Source organism: Neofelis nebulosa, chromosome 2, assembly GCF_028018385.1.
Source record: "Neofelis nebulosa isolate mNeoNeb1 chromosome 2, mNeoNeb1.pri, whole genome shotgun sequence".
NCBI lineage: Eukaryota > Metazoa > Chordata > Mammalia > Carnivora > Felidae > Neofelis > Neofelis nebulosa.
Window position 1 is genome coordinate 190,779,436 of NC_080783.1, and position 24,144 is coordinate 190,803,579.

A 24,144-nucleotide genomic window follows, 5' to 3' on the forward strand; every position below is an offset into this window, starting at 1 on the left:
ATGTGCATCCCCACAATAAGGCTTTGCTCCAAAGACCTCTTATCCCACCTTCTCTGCTCCGGGGTGGGGGAGGGGTTCTGTAGGTTCTGGGGGTGTGAGCACTAAGTGTGTTTGCAGGTGAGGGGATGGTCCTTCCTGTGCTAGGGCTGATCTGGAATAAGTGCTTGGGAGCCCCAGGCCCCTTGGGATCGTGCTGAAGCCCAGACATTCCCCAGGGAATCCGTCCTCTTCTCCACCAATCCAAATCCTGCTTTCTATTCAAGCTGTGCTTTTTTTTTCAGGCCTAGAGTTTCCTTGCGCGTCTACATTCTTGGCTGGGCAAGTCTTCCCTTGGTTTTGATGTGACGGTGTGGTAGGGCCTCCAGGTTGGCCATCTGTATACTCATGGCATTTTCTCTGACTTCTCTGCTGATACTCCCTTCTTCAGTGGATTCTATATTCCTCCTATCCCTCGCCCTTTGCTCACTTTGTACTCCCCTCTGGGCATTCTCTTTCCTTTCCATATGCCACTTTTCCCCTCAGGGTACACATCCAAATCCTGCCCACTTACATTGCTCTCCTGAGCTCCAGTGAATCTGCTTACCTGCCCAATGCCTCTACGTGGGAGTTGCAGTATTATCTCAGACTCATCACATCTAAGATGGGACTCATCTTTCCCTTAAGCCAGTGTTTTCCTCTGGGACCTCAAGCTTTGCTGATGGCACCTCTCAGTCTCTACCCTTCCTATAAATCACTTTGGATTCTGTTTTTTCCTCTCTCCAACTTCGTCCCATCACTAACTCTAGGCAATGCCCCAAGCCTTCTCATGACTCCTGACCACCCTTTTCCTCTTCCCATCTGCACTGTCTGAAGCAATGCAGTCTTCTTATCTGCTTTTTGACTGTTTTTCCTTCTGTCAGGCTTTCTTCTGATTCTGCACTCAGTGTCAGATTGAGCTCTGTAAAACATTACATCTAAGTCATGTCAGATTTCACTCCTTACAGGATTAAAGTCAAGCTTCTTAGCCCTGCATTCAGAGCCCTTCACTGGCTGTGCCAAGCCTACCTTTTTAGCCTTCTCTTCCGCAATTGTACTTACCTCCTGTTCCATCTGCACTGCCCTATTCACCATCCTGTGAGCATAACACTTCCTCTCTGGTCCTTCCCAGGTAGTTTCCATTTCTCTCCTGCCACTTCTATCTCTCCTAATCCTGCCGATCTTTTGAGGTATTCTGCAATGCACTTCCCAATGTGCCTTTTCTAGTCTCCTCATCCTGAAGCATTCACTCTTTTTTTTTTTAATGTTTACTTTTGAGAGAGAGAAAGCATGAGTGGGGGAGGAGCAGAGAGAGAGGGAGACACAGAATCCAAAGCAGGCTTCAGGCTCTGAGCTGTCTGCCCAACGCAGGGCTTGAACCCATGGACCACAAGATCATGACCTGAGCCGAAGTTGGACGCTTAACTGACTGAGCCACCCAGGCACCCCCTGAAGCATTCACTCTTGAAAAACAACCAGAGTATTTAATTTTTAACTTTCAGTGCCTTGGGTCGCCCATAGACCAGCAACATGGGTATCACCTGAGACCTTGTTAGAAATGCAAAATCTCAGGTTCCACTTGGGACCCATGGGATTGAAATCTGCATTTCAACAAGATCCCCAAGTGATTTGTGTGAATATTTAAGTTTGAGGGTAGGATCTTTTGTTTGGGAATGGCCTTCAGCCAGGGCTGGTGGTGTTCTTAAGTGCCAAGTCTAACAGCCCCCATCAGGTGACAGGTGGCACATCTGGCCAGATCCCATGAGCTATGAGAAGGGGTGGATGGTTGAGATGGCTGTGAAGCATGCATACTTTGCCTGGCCCCTCCTACCTGGAATCTATGCCCCAAAAGGCCCCAGAGCTCAAGCTCTGTAAATCTGACTCGAGAAAGTACTCTAGCGACACAAGGAGGAATCAATTAATCGATGAAAAAGTAGTTATCAAGCATATAGCAGAACTTCTTCCTCTTCACAAAACACATACTGGTGGAAATGACTGTTATTTTAATGTATATTTTGAAAAGAAAAATAGGTATTTTAGTTTTTCTTTATGATCGCATCAATACAGTTTCTAAAGTGGGAACTTAAAAAAACACGGTATGTCACATGAAGAAAATAAAAATAACTCACAATTCTACTATCCAGATATAAATATTGTCAATTTAATATTTGTTTGAGATTGTCATTCATTCCTTCAACACATTAAAAAAAAAAATTTTTTTTTTTACATTATTTATCTTTTGAGAGACATAGAGAGACCAAGCACAAGTTGGGGAGGGGCAGAGAGAGAAGGAGACACAGAATCCGAAGCAGGCTCCAGTCTCCGAGCTGTCAGCACAGACCCTGACGCGGGGCTCAAACTCACAAACCGTGAGATCATGACCTGAGCCAAAGTCGGACGCCCAACCAGCTGAGCCACCCAGGCGCCCTCAACACATTTTTACAGAGCCAGGCCTATGCCAGGCACTGGAGGTTCAGGGTGAAGAAGATATGGTTTCTGTTTTAGGTGGAGTGTGGGAGACAGGCATTAAACAAATTAAGAATAGCAGTATATGAGTTTCCTAGGGCAGCTATAACAAACTGGGTGGCCTAAAACAATAGAAACTCATTCTCTAACAGTCCTGGAGGCAGGTGGCAGGATTGGTTCCGCTGAGGGAGATGCTGTTCTGTGGCTCTCTCCTAGCTTCTGGTGACCGCTGGCAATCCTTGGTGTTCTTCAGTTTGTTGCTGTATCAGTCCAAACTCTGCCCACATCATCATGTGGCATTCTCCCCGTGTGTCTCTGCCTTCATGTGGTTGCATTCTAACATTTATTTATTTTTGAGAGCCAGAGACAGGGCAGGAGTAGGGGAGGGGCAGAGAGAAAGGGAGACACAGAATCCAAAGAAGGCTCCAGGCTCTGAGCTGTCAGCACAGAGCCTGACATGGGGCTCGAACTCATGAACCGGGAGATGGTGACCTGAGCCGAAGTCGGACGCTTAACCAACTGAGCCACCTGGGCGCCCTTCATGTGGTTGCATTCTTATGAGGACACCAGTCATATTGGATTAGAGACCCACCCTACTCCAGCATGACCTCAGTGTAACTAATGACATCTGCAATAACCCTATTCCAAAACAAGGTCAGATTCTGAGGTACTGGGGTTACTACCTCGACATATCTTTCCCGGGGGGAGAATTCAACCCATAACGGGCAGGGACAGTACAGAGTCTGGGAGAGCATGACAGGGGGAGTCATTTTGGGAAGACTCTCCTAGGAAATGACCTTCCAACTGGGACTGAGCGATGAATAGGGATTAGCCAGGCAAAGGCAGCACACAGAGAAACAGAGGGCATCAGAACATGAGGGTGGGGGTCAGCTGGAGAAGAACATTCCAGGCAGACAGGAGACACAGGGCACTTTTGAGGAATGGAAAAAAGGCAAGTGCAGCTGGAATACAGAAGCGGAACAAGAACATGGGACGATCTGGCTCACTTGGCTTGTGGGCCTTGGTGTGAGGGGTTTTTACCTTCTCCTGAAAGAATTAGGGAGCTATGGCAAGCTGTCTTGCAGGAGTGATTCATTCTGCCTTGTGAGTGAGCTCACAAAACTGAGCTGCCTGAAGGCTGTGTGCTTCCTCTATATTCCCCAGTTCTGAGGGAAGACGCATGGCCATGTCCTCAGGAGCCCCCTGGCTGAGGAAAGACACACGGTAGCTCTGTCTGAGGAATGGAGGCATGGCCGTGTCTTCAGCAGCCCCTGGTTCAAATGGGGAGGACAAGCCCTGCCCTCAGGAACCTTGATCTGAGCAGGACACAGGGTGCAACCAGCTCTGGGTCTATCTTGCCCTTCAGTGTCCTGAGCTCTTGGAGTTGTGGACAGAGCTTTGGGTCTGGCTGCCCCACCCTCTGCCCTGCCATGAAGACTGTGTCTGAGAATGTGTCCAGGGTAGGCACATGACCCACGTAGGTCCCTGGGGCCAGAGGCGCCAAAGCTGAGGGAGGCCAGGGGCTAGGTTTTGCAGGGGCTATATCCTGAGCACCTTGCTGCCCTCAAAGAATGTCTGGCTATTTCCTTTCTATGCAGGAACTAGCCTGGTGCTCAACCCATCCCTCACCACACCCTCAGAGACTCTTTACTGTGTGTGACAGGAGAGGGCCCCCCTGCCCAAAGCTGCCTTTCCTCCCTTGCCTGGGCTGGGTGGGCCAGGCTGGGTGGAGGAGAAGTGGGTCAGCTTGGTAGCCATGGTGACAGCAGCTGCTCCCTGCCAGCCTTCTCATCTCCTCACCACAAACCTCACCGATGAGTTCTTTTGTCCGGCCTGCAGGGATGGGGGCCAGGAGGGTGGTACTCAGGGCCGGAGCTGGTATGAGTGTGTACGTATTCAAGCTCGCACAAGCACCTGCTCAGAGCTGGTGTGCGTGCCTCAGCCAAGAGAACCCAGGATCCAGGTATGACCCTTCCTACTTCCCTGCCCACTAAAGGGATGGGGCTCCTCCCACCTCCCTGGGCTGGGCAGAGGCCAAGGAGGGGTGTGTGTGTTTGAGTGTGCGTGGGTGTGTACACATGTGAGTCTGCAAACGCCTGTGACTATCAATGTGGCTGCTTCTGTGCACCTTTGTCTTGGGGGTGCATGTGCCTGTCTGTGTACGTAGGGGATTATGTCCTTTAAGTGTATATCATCCGTCTGGGTCGGTATGGTGTGTGACCACACATTTGAAACTCAGTGCCCTGTGTCTCCCCCTGTGTGTGTATAGTGTTGTGCATGTGAGTCTGGCTTGGGGGAGACAAAGGTCACATAATCAGGAGGAGACCTGGCATGGTGCTCCCCATGCAAGCTGGGTGTGCTCCCTCAGCCCAGCCTGCCTCCCCCACCATATGCCAGCCTTGTCACCCGCCCATCTTTTCCTGGGGGTGGGGTAAAGCAGGGCTAGAAAAAAAGAGAACCCTTCTCCCCTTCTGTGGATGCAGACACTGGCCCCTGACATGGACACAGATTGGTATGGGAGATGTAGCGGGAAGCCCTGGTGGTGGACCGGGATTGGGTCGGGGCCCTCAAAAGTCAGACCCAGCACCCAGTGAGGGCCCAGGAGCTGAGAGGCTGGCAAAGAAAAGCACAGTTTCACGTGCCAGCTCCCACCTCAACTGAGAGGCACAGGGACCCACATCCCACGCTGTCCTGCACTCTGGGGGGAAGCAGGTGAGAGGTGATCCTCTCGGTCTCTGAGCCTTCCCATGAAGTGGTTGCACCCGGTGCGCAGTCCGGCCCAATGAGCACTGACACCCACACAGTCCTTCCCTGTTAACAAAGGCACCATTATGTGTAGTTAACAGTGTAGTTGGCCAACCGAGCATTTAGCACATTACCGATCCTTATTTTGTAGCATCTCATCTAATAATCCTAAGGCAGGCATTATTATCCCCACTCTAGTGGTGAGGAGCAGTAGGCTGGTGGGGGGGGGGGGGGTTGTTAAGGAAATTGCCCGGCGTCATACGGCTTGCAAGTGACAGATCTAGGTTTTGAACCAAGTAGGTCTGCCTCCAAAGCCTGTGTTTTTAATCAGCGTTTTCCTGCTCCTGGTTATCCCATCCGACACCAAGTCCAGTGGCAAGTAGACCCCCCCCCCCCTCCCGCACAGAAGAGGAGACGGAAGTTCAGAGAGGCCGAATGACTTGTTCGGGGTCACATGGCTGGGGGTGGAGCCAGAAGTGCTCCACCCCCCATCCCGGGGTATCTCACAGTATCTGGGGAGAGACATCCCTTCAGTGGGAGGAAGGACTGAGGAAGAAAGTAAGATGTAGAGCTCCTTAGCCGTTGGACCTCCATTTGTCCCTCGTGTGTTAAAAGTCGTAAAATTATGGGTGGGGCTTCAGCAGCAGTTTGACATTAACGTGCCTACAGGCAGATTTGGGGACCCAGGAGTTGAGATGCTTTCTACAAAGTAGGAAACAGAATCAGAGAGTTTAAATGATTTGCTCAACATCCCACAGCCATCTCAAAAGTCTGTCTCTTAACTCTGCAAGCTCCTGGAAGCCCTTAAGGATAGATGTTTTCACTAGCCCTTCCTCTAAACTCCCCTCTTTCCTTCCAGACTCTTATCACATCACCTCCTCCTAGAAGCTACCCTGATCGCCTTCACCTCCTTTCTTGAAAACTGGTGTCTGGGCAGAAGTTAACAGAAGCCTCGTGTAAATGCCCTAGGGGTGTGCTGTTGGTAGGGGCACAGCCCCCTGTGATGTGGAACACCACGCTCAGATTCATCAGTTGGGTGAGTTTGGGTTTTCTTCGAAGTGGGGAGGAAGCACCTGCCAGGTGATGTGGGCCCTGGGAGTTAGGAGAATTGGGTTGGAGCTCTAGTTTCGTCACCAACTTCCTGTGGGACCCTGGGTGTGTCTCTTTCCCTGGGCCTTGATTTCCCACTCTGCAAAATGAAAGATTCAGGCCGGAATGGGGTTGGCAAATCTGTTTTAAATCATGGGCCACTTTTCACCAATTGGTGCTGGAGCTGTGTTGAGAGGGATTCTGAGGTTAAATCTGTCCTTGGTGGGAAAGAGATGGATTAGTGATGTCTGCTGTGGGTGGAAGAAGGAGAGAGGTGGTAAGAGCCTCAGTTATTTGCCATCCCTTCCAACCTACCAGTCCATCACCCTGTGACAGATTCCTTGGTCTCTCCTGTTGAAAGAGTGGGTAGCTAGGTTTATGTTGGGCTTTTGGATGGCCCTGTTTGACTCTCAAAACAGGCTTATGATCTGGTTAGACACATGAGGGACCTGGGTAGCCTGGCAGAGCTCTGAAACCCCTGTCAGGATTCAAGAGATGGTCTGGGGAGCGCTTAGGGTACTGTGACTCCAGGGTAGAGGCCAAACATCCATAACTGGAAAGAAAACACTAGCCTCCTTGCTTGGGAAGCTTGGAAGGTATCTGCGGGCATGGAGCTTTGGCAGGAGTGGGGACAGTAGGACTCGTCCCTGGAGGGGACACCCGAGCCATAGTAGTAGATGCTGCTGTGGCAGTAGATGGGGGTCAGCGGAGAGAGCTCCAGAGTGAGGTATCTGTGACCCGGCGAGGAAGGGCTCCCTTCCTTGAGGTGCCATGAACTGGGCTGGGAAAGGGACAGTCCTGCTCAGAGGCAGAGAATTGTTGAAGTGACTTTTGTAGAAAGGATATAGGTCATTTAGCAATCTCTTGGAACCACCAATATGTGAGATGCTGTGCTGTGTGGCTTGCTGGCCCCTCATACTCTGCCCCCATCCCTGCCTGCTGCCCCTTCCCCGTCCCTGTGGTCTCATGGCTCAGAGGGCGCTATGAGTAGGACTTACATGGGGGCCAGGTGGCTGGCTCTGTCTCTCTGTCTACCCCCCCCCTTTTTTTTTTTTTTTTTTTATTTATTTTGGGGACAGAGAGAGACAGAGCATGAACGGGGGAGGGGCAGAGAGAGAGGGAGACACAGAATCGGAAACAGGCTCCAGGCTCTGAGCCATCAGCCCAGAGCCCGACGCGGGGCTCGAACTCACGGACCGTGAGATCGTGACCTGGCTGAAGTCGGACGCTTAACCGACTGCGCCACCCAGGCGCCCCAACCCCCCCCCTTTTTTTAAACCCCCCCTTTTTTTTTTTTTGAGAGACAGAGAGAGACAGAGCGTGAGTGGGGGAGGAGCGGAGAGAGAGGGAGACACAGAACCCAAAGCAGGCTCCAGGCTCTGAGCTGTCAGCACAGAGCCCGACGTGGGGCTCAAACTCACGAACTGTGAGATCATGACCTGAGCCAAAGTCAGACGCTTAGCTGACTGAGCTGGCCAGGTGCCCCATACCCCTCTTTTTTTTTTAAGTTTATTTATTTATTTTGGGAGCAGGGGAGAGAGAATGAGTGGGGGAGGGGCAGAGAAAGAAGTTAGAGAGAGAGAGAGAGAGAGAGAGAGAGAGAGAGAGAGAGAGAAAGAATCCCAAGCAGGCTCTACACTGACAGCACAGAGCCTGATGTGGGGCTTGGACTCACGAACCATGGGATCATGACCTGAACCGAAGTCAGACACTTCACCGACTGAGCCACCCCGGTGCCCCTCTGTCTTATCCCTCTTGAACTAGACTGACTGTCAGAGAAGCAGCCAGAGCCCCCATTCTGCCAATGCAGAATGTGTTCTTAGGCTCTGCTCTCCAGTTACAAGGACTTGTAGAGATCACCTAATCCAACCCCTTCGTTTTACACACAGATGAGGAAACCAAGGCCCAGAGAAAGTGACACAAAGAATCCATAGGCATTCTAATCCCACTTTCTGATTCTTCATTCTCCCAGGCTGCCCTGCCCAGCACTCCTGCACCGGAGGTCAGGCCCTAAGACCTTGGGTCCACTGCTTTGGGTCTGGTTCCTCCTGTCCCCTTGAGGGTGGCCTATCTGGCTGGGCCCTCTGAAGCATTCACCAGCTCTCTAGGCCCCTCTGGGTGATCCCTGGGTAGTTAAAGATGAGAAAGTGGCTCCAGATGGCGCAGAGTCCTGGATGTCAAACCATCTGCTTGTCAATGTCATTCATTATTCATGAGGAAACATGAGCCCCTGGGTTGGCAGGGTCAGGAATTTTGTCCCATACTTTCTTCCCTTCTCAACCCCTGGGAGTGATAATCTTGAGCTTCCTGTAGGCTGCGCTAGGGAAGCGCTTCCTTCTCCAGCTGTGTCTGGGTGGGGTTTCTACTGCCCCCAGATGCTTGTGCCTGCTGTGGAAACCTGGCCCAGAGAAGTTTTTCTCATCAGGGATAATTTTCTTGCAGAGTTTTCAAAAAGCCGGAGACCCAGGGCAAAGCCTGAGTGAGAGGGATGGGCCTACACCTTTGGGTGAGGTCTAGGTTGATGGGGCAGGAACTGCTGAGTGTGTTCACATCTTTGTGGGAAGAGGAGACCTGGGTTCGAGTCCAGGTGTTGCCATTTCGTAGCCAAGTAGGATGGGCAAGGCCTTGACTTTTCTGATCTGTGACGTGGAGATTACCATACACCTAACAAAAATAATTTAAACATTTTTTAAGTTTATTTTATTATTTATTTTGAGAAAGAGAGAGAGAGAGAGAAAACGAGTGGGGTATGGGCAGAGAGAGGAGAGAGAGAATCCCAAGCAGGCTCCGCACTGCCAGCATAGAGCCCGACTCAGGGCTCAAACTCATAAACCATTAGATCATGACCTGAACTGAAACCAAGAGTCAGACGCTCAGTCAGGTGACTGAGCCACCCAGGTGCCCCTAACAACAATACTTTAAAGAGTAAGTTAGGCTTACACTGGAAGCCCTCTCCCACCATTCACCAAAAGACCATGCAGGTACCCAAAAAAACCCACACAAATTGGCACTAGAATTGGAAACTGAAGAGAAGAGATCATCATAGGCCCAAGTCCAGGGGGACTTTCCATTAGCTGCAAGGTTAATGGGGGATGGATGGAGAAATACAATCCGGGACTCTGTGTACATCACAGGGTGAGCGAAAACAGTCCAGACAACCACAAAGAAGGGAGAACACAGCTTTGACTCATCCCCACTGTCAGCCCTAATCTGCCTGGTTGGCAGGAGCCATGCTGACCAGGAGGCCAAGTGGCCACCGTTCACAGCTACCTGGGGGCTGAAATCCTCTAGAGTGGCATCCTCCCTCCTCCCTCCTTCTCCCCTGACCTGACACTTCAACTATGTCCTTTTGAAAAGGCAGATTCCCTCAGGGTGACAGGGCTGAGAGCAGAGGGTCGAGCAAAGTGACCGGAGATGGGCTGCCCTGGGAAGAGCTCTGTAGGCTGAGACAGAGCTGGGAAGGGCTGTGTGCAGAGCCTGCCGGAGCAGCCGTTTTTCCCATACTCTGAGCAGAGGGCACCTGCGGCAGCATTGGACCTTCAGCCAAGTTGTAGAGGCCGATAGCTGGAGATCCCATCTCTGTGCAACATTGAGCCACCCAGCTCCCCCAGAGTGGCTTCCAATGCCCTCTGTCTTCCCTAGCACTCATCAGAACAATCCGATTTAATATTTAATTACGTAATCAGTCACTCGCTGTCTGTCTCTCTTGGACTGGAGGCTCTGAGCGGGCAGGACCAAGTCGGCCTGGCTCGCCGCTGCTGTATCCTCGGCACTCTGCATAGGCCTTGAAATTTGGGGGGGGGCTTCGATATTTTTTGAACCCAGCTTTGGAAAGGAATTCGGCAATATTTTACAAGAATCAGAGAAATGTTTATGTCCTTGGTATCAGGTAGGATGCTTTGGGATGTAACTGAGACCACTGATTCAAATTGGCTTAAGCAGTGGAAAACACATTATCTCACATAACCAGAAGGCCAGAGAAAAGCAGGCTCCAGGGTGGCCGAGGTCCTTTCTGTCTGTGCTGTGCTGCACTCGACAACACTGGATTCCTCTTGGGACTGGGCCCTCTCTAGGGGGAAGAGTCTTGAGGGAAGAAGTGGGGAGAGAGACCCCACTTCGCTGGTAAGCATGGAATCCAAATCTTCCCCTTAAGTCAGATCGGGCCAACTTAGTCATATGCCTGCCCTTGTACCTGTACGAGTTACCAAGATGAGGGCCGCTCACTGATTGGCTTGAACTAATCAGGATCTGCCTCTGAAATGGGATGGGGTGGTGGCTGCACAAAATCAGCGCTCTGTCAAGAAGCAGGAAGGGAGTGTGGCTGTTGGGGAGGCTCCTAGCGGTATCCACACTCAGCCTAGTGACTGTGTTTCTGGGACTCAATCCTAAGGAAATAAGTAGATCAAAGCAGTGTTGAGTGATGTTTAAAAGACAGGAGGGGGCGCCTGGGTGGCTCAGTCGGTTAAGCCTCCGACTCTTGGATTTTGGCTCAGGTCATGATCTCATGGTTTGTGAGATGGAGCCCTGTGTTGGGCTCTGTGTTGACCACATAGAGCCTGCTTGGGATTCTCTCTCTCTCTCTCTCTCTCTCTCTCTCTCTGCCCTCCCTCTCCTCTCTCTCTCTCAAAATAAATAAACATTAAAAAAAAAAAAAGAAGAAGAAGAAGACAGGAGACAGAGGAGGAAGTCAGACCCGATCTAAGAGGTCACGATATTGAAATACTTAATTATGCTACCTCTATACAATGAAATATTATGGTGGCGTTAAAACATTTATACCAAGCGTTCACGACAGTGGGAAATGCTTGTGATATGATGTTAAATGAAAAATACCAGGATGCAAAATTGTATTTGCACTATGAGTTCAATTATTTTTAAAAATGCATAGAAAAGAGACTGGGAGGAAGTCAGATCAAAACGCCTCCAGGGGCCGCCACTCCGTGGTGGGCTTCAGGGCGACCTGTTCCTGCTTCTTTCTACTTTTCTGTGCTATCCCTTCCAGCAGGAGGGCCCCTTCCGGAGCCGCCACCCCCACCCCGACCCCACAGGCTGGGGCCAGTCTTGCTGTCTCTGTTCTTATTATTGACCATGACAATAATCACACTTACTATTTACTCCGTGCCTGGCACTGTTTTGGCGCCTTCACATGCTCTAATTTAATCCTTACGACAGTCTTGTGAGGTGAGTGCTTTTATTTCTCGTTTTGCTGAGGTGTTCACTGAAGCCGCGAGGTGCTTGGTCACAAGATCACACAGGCAGTGTGTAGAGGCCTTTGGAATTCAAGAGTGGGCCGTATGACTCCACAGCCTCTGCCTTGACCTGGCCAAACCAGGTCACTTGCCAGGATAGCCATGTGCTAATAGGAACAGTTCCATTATTGAGCCAGACCCTGTGCACACGCTTTACGTTTATTGACTCGTTTAATCCTCACAGCCTCAGAGAGGCCAAGTGACTTGCCCAAGGTCACACAGCTAGGAAGTGGCGGGCTGCCGTAGAGTGGCCCCAGGGCCTGATGTGGCACCCCTTTGTTTCCTGCCCTCCCCCCACAGGATTGCCTGAGGCCTTGCCGCCCCTCGGACCATGTTTAACGGGGAGCCTGGTCCGGCCTCGGCCGCGGCCTCCAGGAATGTGGTTCGGAGCTCCAGCATCAGCGGTGAAATCTGTGGCTCCCAGCAGGCTGGGGGTGGGACCGGGACCACCACGGCCAAGAAGCGGCGCAGCAGCCTTGGGGCCAAGATGGTGGCCATCGTGGGCCTGACTCAGTGGAGCAAGAGCACACTCCAGCTCCCCCAGTCTGGTGAGGGGACGCGGGACACGGAGGGGGTGGGGTGGGGTACCTTGCAATGACAGGGCACCCAGGGGGTGTCCTCATGCCTACAAATACTTATATAGCACTTACCGTATACCAGCTGCTACTCTGGGGCCAGTGCGTGTCCTGACTCATTGGATCCCCATAAACTCCATGAGGCAGATCCTGAAGCAAGAGAAGGGAAGTAAGATGCCCCCAACTACATAGCAAGCGGGTCACTGGAGCCTGAATTCAAAGCAGCCGGGCTGCGGGGTTCATGCTCCTGAACTTTACGCTGTGCTGCCTCCGTGCACACCCTTACGCATTCAACAGCCACCGTATTCCTGGCACTGTGCTAAGTGGCACGGCTTCACAGACACGCATCCACAGGATACGGTCTCACCTGCATTCTCTGAATTTCCCAAGTACAAATAGCCGCAGGAATGCAGCTACACATCACCAAGTCACAAGAGAGACACACACACCTTGTATCGTCATACGGTGTGTGCTGACTTGCTCAGGTGACTCACCCCTACTGCCAGGAAATCATACTGCAGTCATTCACGCTTGTACATGGTCACAATAAAGCCAGTCATGCAAATCACACAAGCACGCTCCTCTGAGTAGTAATGTACAGACCCAGATCACTGAAGCACAGTCGCGTACGCACACACACAACAGCCCATGGTCACAGAAACATGTCGCACGTGTATACGTATACGCACATACCTCCCAAAGCCACGTTCACACACGCCTTAACAGCTACATCCTGAAAAATGTATTTTCTCAGCCACCTAGTTTTGGAGTCCTAGTGATGCTTGGACTGGGGGGTGACCCACTTTGTCACACACAGTCACCCTGGACCCCACATCACGGAGGAGGAGCCAGCCCTCCCCTCCCAAGACCTCCTCACTTTGTGGCATCAGCCCAGACACCAGCTGGTTTTGTTTTAAAATCTCTTCCTGCTTATTTTGTTCAGAGTAACAACTTCCCCAGGAAACCTTCAAATAGGCAGCTGGATGGGGGTGGTGAGGGGGCGGGGGCGCCGGAGGATCCAGAGAGAATGCTCATCAAGACTCCCAGTTGAGGGTGGGAGACTTTTCCAGGCCTTAAAATAGATTTTTACAAAGCCCTTCACAGGAGCACGTGGGATGGTCTTTTCCAGCAATCAAGCTACAGTGTGTTTTTTAGCTCAGAGAAATGTTAGATGGGGAGGGGGCTTCAGGTTATCAGTGGCCCAGGAGGCATGGCCTCTGTGTTTGCAGTGTGGGCCTGGTGCTAGGGAATCAGGGGGATGGGGATACAGGAGTTCGGCTGGCACAGAACCAAGGGGTGGGATTAAGGTTGGGGGATTAAGATTAGGAGGTTGAGGAGGTATTGGGCTCCAGGAGTCTGGCTTTAGGAATCTGGCTGATTCAGCTTCAGACCCAAAGGCTTCTTCATGCCCGAAGTGATTTGAACAGATGGTTTTCCAAGGTCAGGGCTGGGGCCTGAGTCACTGGGAGACCTTCTGGTGATCTGCCTGGGGCTGTCCACCTACCCAGACTCCACAGTCAACAGGCAGGGACTGGAGTAAACACCAAGAAGATCTCAAGCCTCAAGGGGAGATGAATGACGGTGAGGCTTCTGGATCACTTGTCTCCATGGTATGCATGGGTACAGCTGAAGGCCTGGGGCCTGAGCCAGGAGAATTGCCCAGATGCCCTTTTAACCAAAATTCTCTGTGAATCATCCAATCTCCGAATGGGAGAGCAGGGAGGGCCCCTTGGGATCATCTAGTCCCCTACACTCATTTTATCGATGAGGCATCTGAGCCTGGAGAGGAGAAGGCACTTTCCCGAAGAACAACTTCAACTTGGCCTTCAGAGCCACACCCTGTCATTTACTAGTTGGGTGACTCAGGCAAGTTACTTCGCTTCTCCGAGCTTGCTTCCTTGATTGTGGAATAAGGACAATGATACCTGTCTTGCAGACTTTCCAGGGAATTACATGAGACAGGATATGCAAAGCCACTCAGCCTCATGCCAGCACATAATAGATACCTGGTAAATTGTTGGTATTATTATTTCCCATGGCCACACAGTAGGACCCAACAAGAAGTGAGTTCTCTAGCCCCCACAACTCTGCCTCTCACCAGTAGCATACTCCTCTCCCATCTGTAATTCTTTCTTTCCATTTTTTTTCTCCCCAGTCTTGAGGTTGCCAGTGTCCCAACTTGGAGCCCCCTTCTGGGTAGGAGAGTCTGGCCCCAGGGGGATGTATGGGCTACCTCGCACTGGCTCTGGAAACTCGGTTCTGGGAAAAGATCCTAGCAGGGTGCCCCTGCTGCCCCCAGATGGGATGGCTCATTTCCCTGAAGGGCTGGGCTGTGTGAAGTGGGGAGAACTCCTCTCTTGGACTCCAGCTTCTGAGCTCTAGGTCTGCCCTTCCCAGCAGCTTCCTTCCTCCTGATCTGTCCATACTCTGCATTGGCTCCAGCCCCACCCATCTCCTCCTCTGTCCTAGTTCAGGACCCATGATATCTAGCCTGGACTATTGCCCCAGCCTCCTCTCTAATTCTCCTGCCTCCGGCCTGCCCCTTCCAGTTTTTTCCTCACATTTTCCTAAAGTGGCCTTGAAGAAACTCACCCTGAAACTTCAGAGTTTCATTCTAGCTCTGTAACTCCCCGTGGGTCCTTGGGAAAGTCACATTTCCACTGGGTCTCTATTTCCTCTTCTATAAAATGGAACTATAGAGATGGTCTCCCAGCTTCCAGCTATATCTAACATTCTCTAAGTTGTGGGAGCAATGATGAAGGTAGGGTTAGAGTTTTAGGGTCCTAGGACATAGGTGGGTTCTGGCCTGGCCTTAGGCTGGGTCTACTCAGGGCCCACCTGGGCTATTCCAGCCCTTGCCCAAATGGAGCTCCTCTTTTCAGTACCAGGGACAGCAGCTCTTCCCACCTCAGCTCTGGGCTCTGGGTCAAGATGGGGAGAGGACTCAGGACCCTTCCAGGAGATGCCCTGTGAGTGGTGCTGAGCGCTCCGACTGCCTCTCCCTTCTATGTGGTGGGACAGATGGGATGGTTCCTTGAGTCTTTCAATTTCCAGGAACCACAGAACTATTGCAAGGAACCCAGTTCTCTAGAGAGAGAGAGGCTACATAAAGTTATTCCCCAGATGGACAGAATTCAGACTGGACAAGTATCAAACCAGTAGAGGAATTTTCTCTGATGTTGCAAGAACTTTCTCCCCACTCAGAAGACACAGAACTGAATCTCTGCTGAATCACCTCTCAAATCGATGTGGAGTTGATGGAGGGGGTGAAAAGTTGGCTATCAGTAGACTGGGAGAGTGTGGGCCTGGGGTCTGGCTCCAGCCCTATGAGCATGTGGACCTTGGGCTCCCCATCTATGGCAGTGGGAGGTCAGCGAGGTGTCTCCAACACTTCAGGATTCTGTGACACCCTTCCCAGGGGCTCATAGTGGGTTGGGTAGGTCAAAGAAGGTAAATTTTCTCCCAACTGGGTCAAAGCTTCTCAAGTTGTAGAAGAGGGGGGATTGAGGCCATGGGGTGGTGAGGCTCTGGCTTCAGCTTAGGGTGTGTATTGTTGGGGGAGATATGAGAAGGGAGGGTAAAGTGCAGCTCCCACAGACCCTCTGACTCCTAACGGGGTTGGGGGTGTGTGGCAGTTAGGAGCCAGGGACACCGTGAGTCCCCTACACCCACTGTTATTGCCCTGTGTGTGTGGTGGGTCACACACCATTTATGAGTTTGTATCTCTGTGTGTGATTGAGTGGATGGGTTCAACTCCAAGTGTTAGGGCATGAAGGTCACATGTCCGTGGCAGAGTATGTCATGTGTACGTATGACTAAGACCTGGTAGGACCATTTGTGACTGTGTGCCCATTATATGAACATACGTGACCTGGTGTGTGAGATCACTGTACTCATACGTGTGATCATTAGCACTCATGTATATCTGCTTATGTCAATGTGAAAGAAATACACATGAGCTAAAGTGACTGTGTGTGTGTGTGTGTGTGTGTGTGTGTGTGTGTGTGTGAGAGAGAGAGAGGGGGGGGGGTGGGGAGAGAAACAGGCCGGCAAACAGACAGTCATATCAGCGGTCTCATTGACTCATGGATAGTAGCTATTCCAATATCCCAGAAGCTGGGGTGGTTTCAGAGAAGACATTCCTCCTCACCACCAGCCCATCCCCACTCCCAGGACCCCCATCCCATCTGCTAGTGATGCCGGCCCTCTCAGCCGTCCCTCTCCCAGTGGGACTTCCTGAAAGGTAAGTAGGACGAAGCAGGAGGAATAAAGTTCCCCTTTGCTCAGGCTGGTGTTTTGAACATCCCCTCCCCAACTTACCATTGGGTGTGACCAAGAGAGGAGGTTGCCAGCATAGCCAACTCCCCCTCCCCACTGCTTTTGGAGGCTGTGTTCCCGGCCCCACTCCCAGCCTCCCCATCCCTGTCAGCATCTCCACTCTTCATTTGCCCAGGCCTCTAACCAGTGACAGCAAATGGCTCCTTTGGTATAGTCCTTATCTGAGTGCCTCTTCCTCCCTATGAAGCTCCGTAGGCAGCAAAGCGCCAGCAGGGGAAAGCCCTGCAAACCTTCCACTCGTCTTCTGCTTCCCCCACCCCCAGGAGGAGAGGGTGTCTAGTGGGACCTCACTGCAATGCTGAGGAGGTTGCCATGGAAACCCAGGCAGGATGGTGCGCTGCTAGGAGAGGCAAAGTGCCCCGTGTTCCCTGCAAGGCTCAAGAGGGGGGCTGGGGTGAGGGTAGAGGGCCCTCCAAACCAGGTACAGAGACACTGAGTAAGCTCTCACCGCATGGCTTCTGGAGTTCTTCTGCAGACCTCTCTTTCAGAGCCAAGGTCAATTCAGGCCAACCTAGTGGTCCCTCTCAGTCTTGCTTCCCTAACGGCCCCTCCAGCCCGCCACACACATCCCTTTCCACATTCAGGCCCACATTGAGAATGTGGGTTAATGTGAGAGTGGCTAAACTTCACATGGGGTTTTTCATTGGTTCTGTGAAGGAATCAGAGTCAGAGGTGGATTGTGAGGTCGGGGTGTGATAGGGTTCATGAGGGTAAGGGGGAAAGCAAATCTGGGAATGCCAGAGAAAGCAAACTTTCCAAAAGAGAAAAGACCACGTAACCATTTGGGGCAAAGGCTGGAATTGCGTTGGGAAGGTGGCCATCAGGGAGCCCGGCAGGGATAAGGCTGAGTGAGGGCTCCAGGGCTGGTCTCCACCTGGTGACCCCCCGACCCTGCAGCCCCAGCTCACCTGTGCTCCTGCCTCTAGTTCGAGTCCTGCCCATCCTGCCCCTTCCCGGGAGGTGACTTTGGCAGCACGCTCTCCGAAGCCTCTTCAGCGATCTGACCTTGTTCCCTTTCTGTGCTTTCGGGGGGGTCACAGAAGGGGCCACCAAGAAGCTGCGCAGCAACATCCGGCGGAGCACAGAGACAGGCATCGCCGTGGAAATGCGGAGTCGGGTCACACGCCAGGGCAGCCGGGAGTCTACCGATGGGAGCACCAACAGCAACAGCTCCGAGGGCACGTGCGTGCAGCCCATGCCCACTGTGGTCCCTGCCCCACCCTCCTGCACCCTCCAGGGGCAGGGCTGGGAAATCTTCCTGTGGGGGTTTCCAGTCCAGATGTCTGGGTTCTTCTGCGTCCCTGCCCCCCCTGGACGTCCGCCGCCTGGGCCCCAGTCTTCCTCTGCTCCAGGCTGCTGTTTCCCCTCCAAATAACCCCCCCCAGCAGCCCCAGGGCAGTGTATCCCATCTGTATGTCTCATCCCCACCCCCTATCCCCACCCCCCCACCCCCCCAGCACCTACATGCTGCCCTGCTCCAGAGGAGAGGGCTCGAAAGGAAAATGTGATCCTAAAATTCTTCTCTGAAACCATTGTTATGGCTCAGATGAATGGAGTTCTCGCAAGTGGTCTTGCCTGGGGCTTAGAGGAGGAGGTTGGACTAGATCAGTGTTTTTCAAACTGTGGGTGGTGACTCAGGCAGGAAGTAAAATCAGTTTAGTGGGTCAAAACCAACATTAGAAGAAGAAATGGAAAATTCAAACATATCCTATGGAGTGAGGATGAATTACCTTGGGAATTTTTGGTTTTTTAATATATGGATACACAGAGGTCCGTGGTGTTAAATATATTTCTTCTGTTGCCTGAGGGTGGGGGGGAAGGGGGGGTTACAGTTAAAAATTTGAAAGTCACTGGGTTAGATATTCCCTTGGTCTCTCCTAAATCTATGCAACTGGTTATATGACTAAGATTTTTTGGTTTGGCTTCATCAAGGCCCATTGACTTTAGGACCTTGTGGCTCTATTATTTAGGATTCTGTGACCTCATATGTCACTACTGTGCCCACTTCCATGAATGCAAATGGCCAGTGACATTTATTGCATCTTACTGTATGCAGGGCATCAGGTGAGTGCCTTTTACTCTGGGATCTACCAGCTACTATCAGAGCAAAAATAGTATCTCATTTAACACAACAACAACACTGGGGGATGTCGGTACCATTATAACTTCATTTTACGGGTGGAGAAACTGAGGCATGGGAAGAGGGTGAGGTCCTTTACCCCAGGTCACAGCCATTCGGTGGTGGTGGAGTCAGGATTTGAATTAAGGCCATTGGACTCTATAACCTTTTTTTCATAACCTCTACGCTCTCTCTAATTCTGTGACCTTGAGAGTCTGTTACTTTATGTATGTAACCTTCTCAGACAGAATTCAGTATGAGGCTATTGCTGCTGGCCAGTAAGAGCGGGTGGGCCTCGAAGCCCCTTCCCAGGAAGTAGAGCCCAGCCAACTTCCTAGTTGGGGAGATCCAGGCCCTCTTCAACAAGGGTATGTGCTGTGTCTTTCTCCCTGCCTGTCACTGGCCAAGGGGAACTCAAGGCCAAACTCTCCAACGGGGAGTCATTCTGGGACAATCTGACCTCTCAGGCCAGAAACCGAGGCTATGCTAGGAGGTCTTAGAACTTCCGTCCTTCGTAGGTCCTGAGAAGACCCGGGTCAGCCCTCTAGTATCTGGCCTTTCTCTGCTGGCCACCTCCAGAACATCTAGGCTTGAGGACATGAACAAGTAGCACTTCCCCTTGATGTTAACGGCAGCAACGTAATAACTACCATTTTTTTGTTTCCTGTTTGCCTGGGGCTTTCATGCATCACCTGCCCTGATCTTCCCCCTCCCCCCCCCCCCCCCCCCGCCATGACCCTATGAGTTGGGCATCCTCTCTGTTTTGAAGTCAAGGCAAGTCTCTTACCTCTTGGAGCCTCTGTTTTCTCATCTGTAAAACTGAATAATAGCCCCTGGAGCGCGGAAATGGCTAGAAGGATGAAATGATATAATGTATGCTGAGCATTCAGTGTGCTGCTGGCGTCTGGCCAACTTTCAATCACTGTCAGTTTGCTTGTTACTATTTCCAGGCCCCCACAACCAGGGACCACCCACCATCACTCGCCTTTTATCTCAACCCTGTAATTGTGTTATTTTGGTCTCGGCTGCTGTTTGGGGCACCACCTCAGATTATTGACTTGGATTTCAAACATATGGTCAACTAAACCTCGGTTCTCGGAACTTGCTCCAGGCATTGAAATTCCTGGCCTATGTTTCTGGTTCTTGGCATCCATACCCCCCTGGGGAGGACACAGGTGCCCAGCAAGCCCTGCCTTCTAAGGGTTATCTTAGAAATCCGGGTGCTTGAGGATTGAATAACATTATTATCTTTATTATTTCTCAAGAGACATCAAAGTATTTTTCTTCAATGTGCAGAAATGAGCAGTTCTGTTTGTTCCCAGCTAAAGTAGTGTTCTCGTACTTTGTAGGGGGTGGGGAATTGAGGCACAGAGGGGCATGGCCCAGTGTCCTTGGGGCAAAGCCACTGCATCTCACTATCTAGACCACCTCATACCCCTCTGCCTCTTCCTCCAGGTTCATTTTCCCCACCACCCGGCTCGGGGCTGAAAGCCAGTTTAGTGATTTCCTGGATGGGCTGGGACCAGCCCAGATTGTGGGGCGACAGACATTGGCGACACCACCAATGGGTGAGTCTCCTTGAGGGCAGAGCGAGTAGGGCGGAAGGGGTGAGCTCGGTGGGGGCCCTGTGTGATACAGTGTGAGCTGCAGAGAGGAGCCCTCACTCCGGCTTTTGTGCCCCAAGAAGGAGCCCGGCACTCCTCAGTCTGTCTCTCATCAGAGAGGACAAGGGGAGCCAGCCTTGCTCTGCTGGCTACCCTGCAGCAGCTTTATAGCACACCCCTGCCCTCACCACCACGCACCCCCCCCCCCCACCACCACCACCTGCTACCCGCCTGGCGGTGCTGAGTGCTGGGCGGAAAACAGTGAACAAAAATCATCACAGCATTGACGTTCACCAAGTCCATTCTGCCACTGATGCCCTGTGTAACCTTGGCCATGTCACTTCCCTTCTTTGGGCCTCAATTTCCTCATCTGTAAAATGGGAATAATAATACCTGCCTTAGTACTGCAATCTAACAACAATTCACTGAGTTCCTATTCGGTGCTTTGAGTGAAGTCTTTCATTAACTCCTTAGAAAGTGTGTCTTCTTTGACTTGTTACTTAATAGTGCCTGGCACCTAAAAAAAGCCTTTTAAGTAATTTTTTCATCTCCCTTCCTTGCAGCTAGGACCTATTTCCCGGAGTCTACCCTTGGTCCTTTTAGCTGCACTTTGGTTCCCTCCCTCCCTCTTTCCCTCTCTTAGATACTGTGTTGGCTTTAAGCAGCTCCTCCCAGGAACTAGCTTCCCCATCAGTCCTACCTAGGAGTCTGCCCCAGACATCTGGACTCAGTCTTCATTTGAACAGTGTTCAGATGTTGACCTCACAGGTTCAAAGTGTTGAGGTTCAAAGTGCTGACGTCACAGCCCATGAGAGAGCTGGGCTCAGACAGTGCTCTGCCGTAAGCCAAGCTGTGGAGCTGGGTTTCCATCCCACCATACTGCCCTGTCTTGCTCTAATGTGCTTACGCAGGAGGCTTTGTCTGCTGGGAGGGGCGGTCCACGGGGACCCCTCAGCTCTCCTCTGGCTCTTGGGTAGGATTTGGCTAATTCCCAGCCCTTGCTTACAGGCTCTTACGGGCCTGGGGAATCTGCTTTTCCCAGCCCTAGGCCCAGCCAGGGGCTGGGAGGCAGTGAGAGGAGCCAGCCATCTCCACAAGGCTTTTGCACCACCACAGCCTAGAACATTTGTGTGTGGTGCCGCCTGGTGTCTAGAAGTGGAAAGGACAGGCTTGTATTTGCTCATCTTGTTAGGGATGTTACAGTGAGACCTCCCCCTTCCCACTCCCCCATGGGGAGGTCAGAAATAGCTAGAGGGAGGGCGATGACTTCCAGGAGGTTTCCTGAAAGTAATAAATCCCCGTCTTCCCAAGTATGCAAATACAAACAATTGCACGATAGCTCAGTGTATCTAAAATGGGTGGCTGAACCCAAAGTCTGGCCCATTTTAATCTTTCCGCATCAGGCTTATGATTCTGCACTCCTTTGAAGGATGCTCCAAGTGACTAATGCATAATTTCAAATTCTGCTAACTGGTGTCGAACAAAGCGAAGAGTTCTAGAAATAACTGACATGACTTCACACAGAACTTGCCTCAGCGAGATAATCGCTTGTGGGAGCATAGTGAGGAATTCTGAGCTCTCTGCTCCCAGGAAAGCCGGCCTTTCCTCCCTCCTTCGGCAAGGGTACGAACAGGCCCCTCGCTCCCAGGCAGGGGCCTCCTGTCCCACACAAGCTCCTATCTCTGCGTCTCTTCAAACTGATATTTTGTCTATATTTGTTTGACAAAATGTATTTTGGGGCGTGGTGGAGGGCTGCCGTGTAGAAGGTGAATAAGAGCCGCTAAACCCACAGCCTCCCTCGCTTTCTTCCTGACGCCGGAAGTTCTGTCCCCACACCTGCTGTCCTGTTCGGTGAGACAGAAGCCCCCCAGGAAACCAGCCTCGCCTGGGAATTTGGCAGCCATTTGTTGTTACTCAAGCATGGCCCCCACTGAGGGCCATGCCCCTGCCTCTCCTCAGGGGACCTATCAAAGTGTTTCACAGCCTGCTCTCAAGTGGCCTCCCGAAAGCAATCCTGGCACATGCAATTTTTTGCATATTGTCCCCTTTCCAGTGCTGTAGCAGCTGGCCGGCCTGCCCCTGCATCTGCCTCTGCCTGGACTGTCCCTCTTCTCCCTTGCAGGGGACGTGCACGTTGCCATCATGGACCGGAGTGGCCAGCTGGAGGTGGAAGTGATTGAGGCCCGGGGCCTGACCCCCAAACCAGGCTCCAAATCCCTCCCAGGTAAGGCAGAGCAGCAGGGAGAGGGGTTTTCCATCTGGGGTCCTGCCAGGGAGGGGTATGCAACTGAGCTCCGGGTCTAGCACATCCTCAGCTGCCCCTTGGCCTAGAGCCGCGTTCTCGACTTGGCTTGCCTGGAAGGCCAGTGGACAGGGTTGGGGGGAGGGGAGGATGGACGAGCCAGTGTTTGAGTCCATCTTTTCTACTGCTGTCCACTGGTCAGCTCGTCCCACTCACCTTGCTCACCTCTAGGGCCAGCTGGATGTCAGGGGGTGGAGCAGGGCATAGCATTCTCTCCTGGACCCTTCCCATCATGCTCTCTCCCGTCCCGCAGCCACCTATATCAAGGTTTACCTGCTTGAGAATGGGGCCTGCTTGGCCAAAAAGAAGACAAAGGTCGCCAAGAAGACCTGTGACCCCCTGTACCAGCAGGCTCTGCTCTTTGACGAGGGGCCCCAGGGCAAGGTGCTGCAGGTGAGTGCGATGGGGCAATCCTCAAAAACCGCAGGTTGTCATTTCAGATCTCTTCCACGTACGATGTGTCCCGTGCTGGGCACCGTCCCAGGTGCACTGGTGCGCTTTACACGTTTGTTTTCACAGCCCAGGGAGGTGTTATTGCCCCTGGTTGATTCATTAGGAAACCAGAGTTCAGGGGGACAGCTCCACTGTCCCCCAGGTTGTCCTGCCGGTAGGTAGAAGCAGGGTGTGACCGCCGCCTTCTCTTTCCAGCCGGCGCTAATGTCTATTGCTCATCAGCTCCATGCCAGGCTCTGTGTTAAGTGCTTTCCAGTCCTGACCTCCTTTTGTGCTCGAGATGGTCCTGGGAAGTAGGTACGATGATCCCCATCTTGCAGTCTCAGAAAGGGGAAGTGACCCATGTGAGGTTTCAGCTGGTAACTTGCACAGCCAGGGTGACCCCCGGGGCCGAGGTGACCTCGCCCCAACTGCCTGAGAGTGCGGTGCCCTCCGCAACAGCACTGGGAGGGAGGGATCATCACCCCCAGCCGCAGATGAGGCGCCTGAGGTGCTCGAGAGGCTAAGTGGGGATAGTTCACAGTGGGGCTGGGCTCTGGGTTCAGTCCTGGGTTCAAGTTCGAGCTCCATCACGGTCTGCGGGTGGTATGTTGTGAAGAGTAAACGAGAGGTGCATGTGAAGAGCCTCACATAGCGCCTGGCGCACGGACAGCTACTCGCTAGGTATTGGCGGTGGTGGCTGTGGCTGTTGGCCTTGCCGGAGGCCACGTGAGCGGCGGAGGGGAGGCCTGAGCCAGGGACTGTCTGGGCTGTGCGACTGCTCATCTAGGGCTGTTCCTCTGGGCTGAGGCGGTTGCATGGCAACAGCCCTCAGAGTTGCAAATGGCAAGGGCTGTGGAACTCCAGGGTTCTGTGGGGGAAGGGGTGATCTTGGGTGTCTGTTTCCATACACACACGCACGCATATATTGGGATTCCGCTTTGAAAAAGGGATCCACCGATAAAAACACAAGTGTGAAAATCACTGAGCTCATCTAGTCCCCTCTTCCAGTTTTATGGATGGGGACACTGAGGTCCAGTGAGGGCCAGGGGTCTCCCCAAGCTCCACCATGAGCCAGCGGCAGACTGGGAGCTATGACTCAGGTCCTGGACTCTCAGTCTGCTCCTTAATGGGGAAGGCTGTCATCTGGGATGCTGGGAGGCTCTGGAAGGCAGACCCAGGTTCCCATCCCAGCTCTGCCACCAATTGC

At 52.3% G+C, this 24,144-nt stretch overlaps 1 protein-coding gene across 4 annotated transcripts in view; it reads left to right on the plus strand.

The window, feature by feature from the left end:
- Window positions 1-24,144, plus strand: part of RIMS3 (regulating synaptic membrane exocytosis 3) — a 58,096-nt gene that overhangs the window by 27,571 nt on the left and 6,381 nt on the right. For 3 of the 4 annotated variants that reach the window (XM_058717890.1, XM_058717891.1, XM_058717889.1), the window contains 6 exons: window positions 6,086-6,262; window positions 11,865-12,112; window positions 17,518-17,659; window positions 20,052-20,164; window positions 22,323-22,424; window positions 22,756-22,895. In XM_058717890.1, the coding sequence (XP_058573873.1) occupies window positions 11,896-12,112; window positions 17,518-17,659; window positions 20,052-20,164; window positions 22,323-22,424; window positions 22,756-22,895 (714 nt within the window). In that variant the 5' untranslated portion in view covers window positions 6,086-6,262; window positions 11,865-11,895. Of the gene's footprint in view, window positions 1-6,085; window positions 6,263-11,864; window positions 12,113-17,517; window positions 17,660-20,051; window positions 20,165-22,322; window positions 22,425-22,755; window positions 22,896-23,150; window positions 23,253-24,144 lie in introns of all 4 variants that reach the window. The other variant, XM_058717892.1, reaches the window with a different exon arrangement.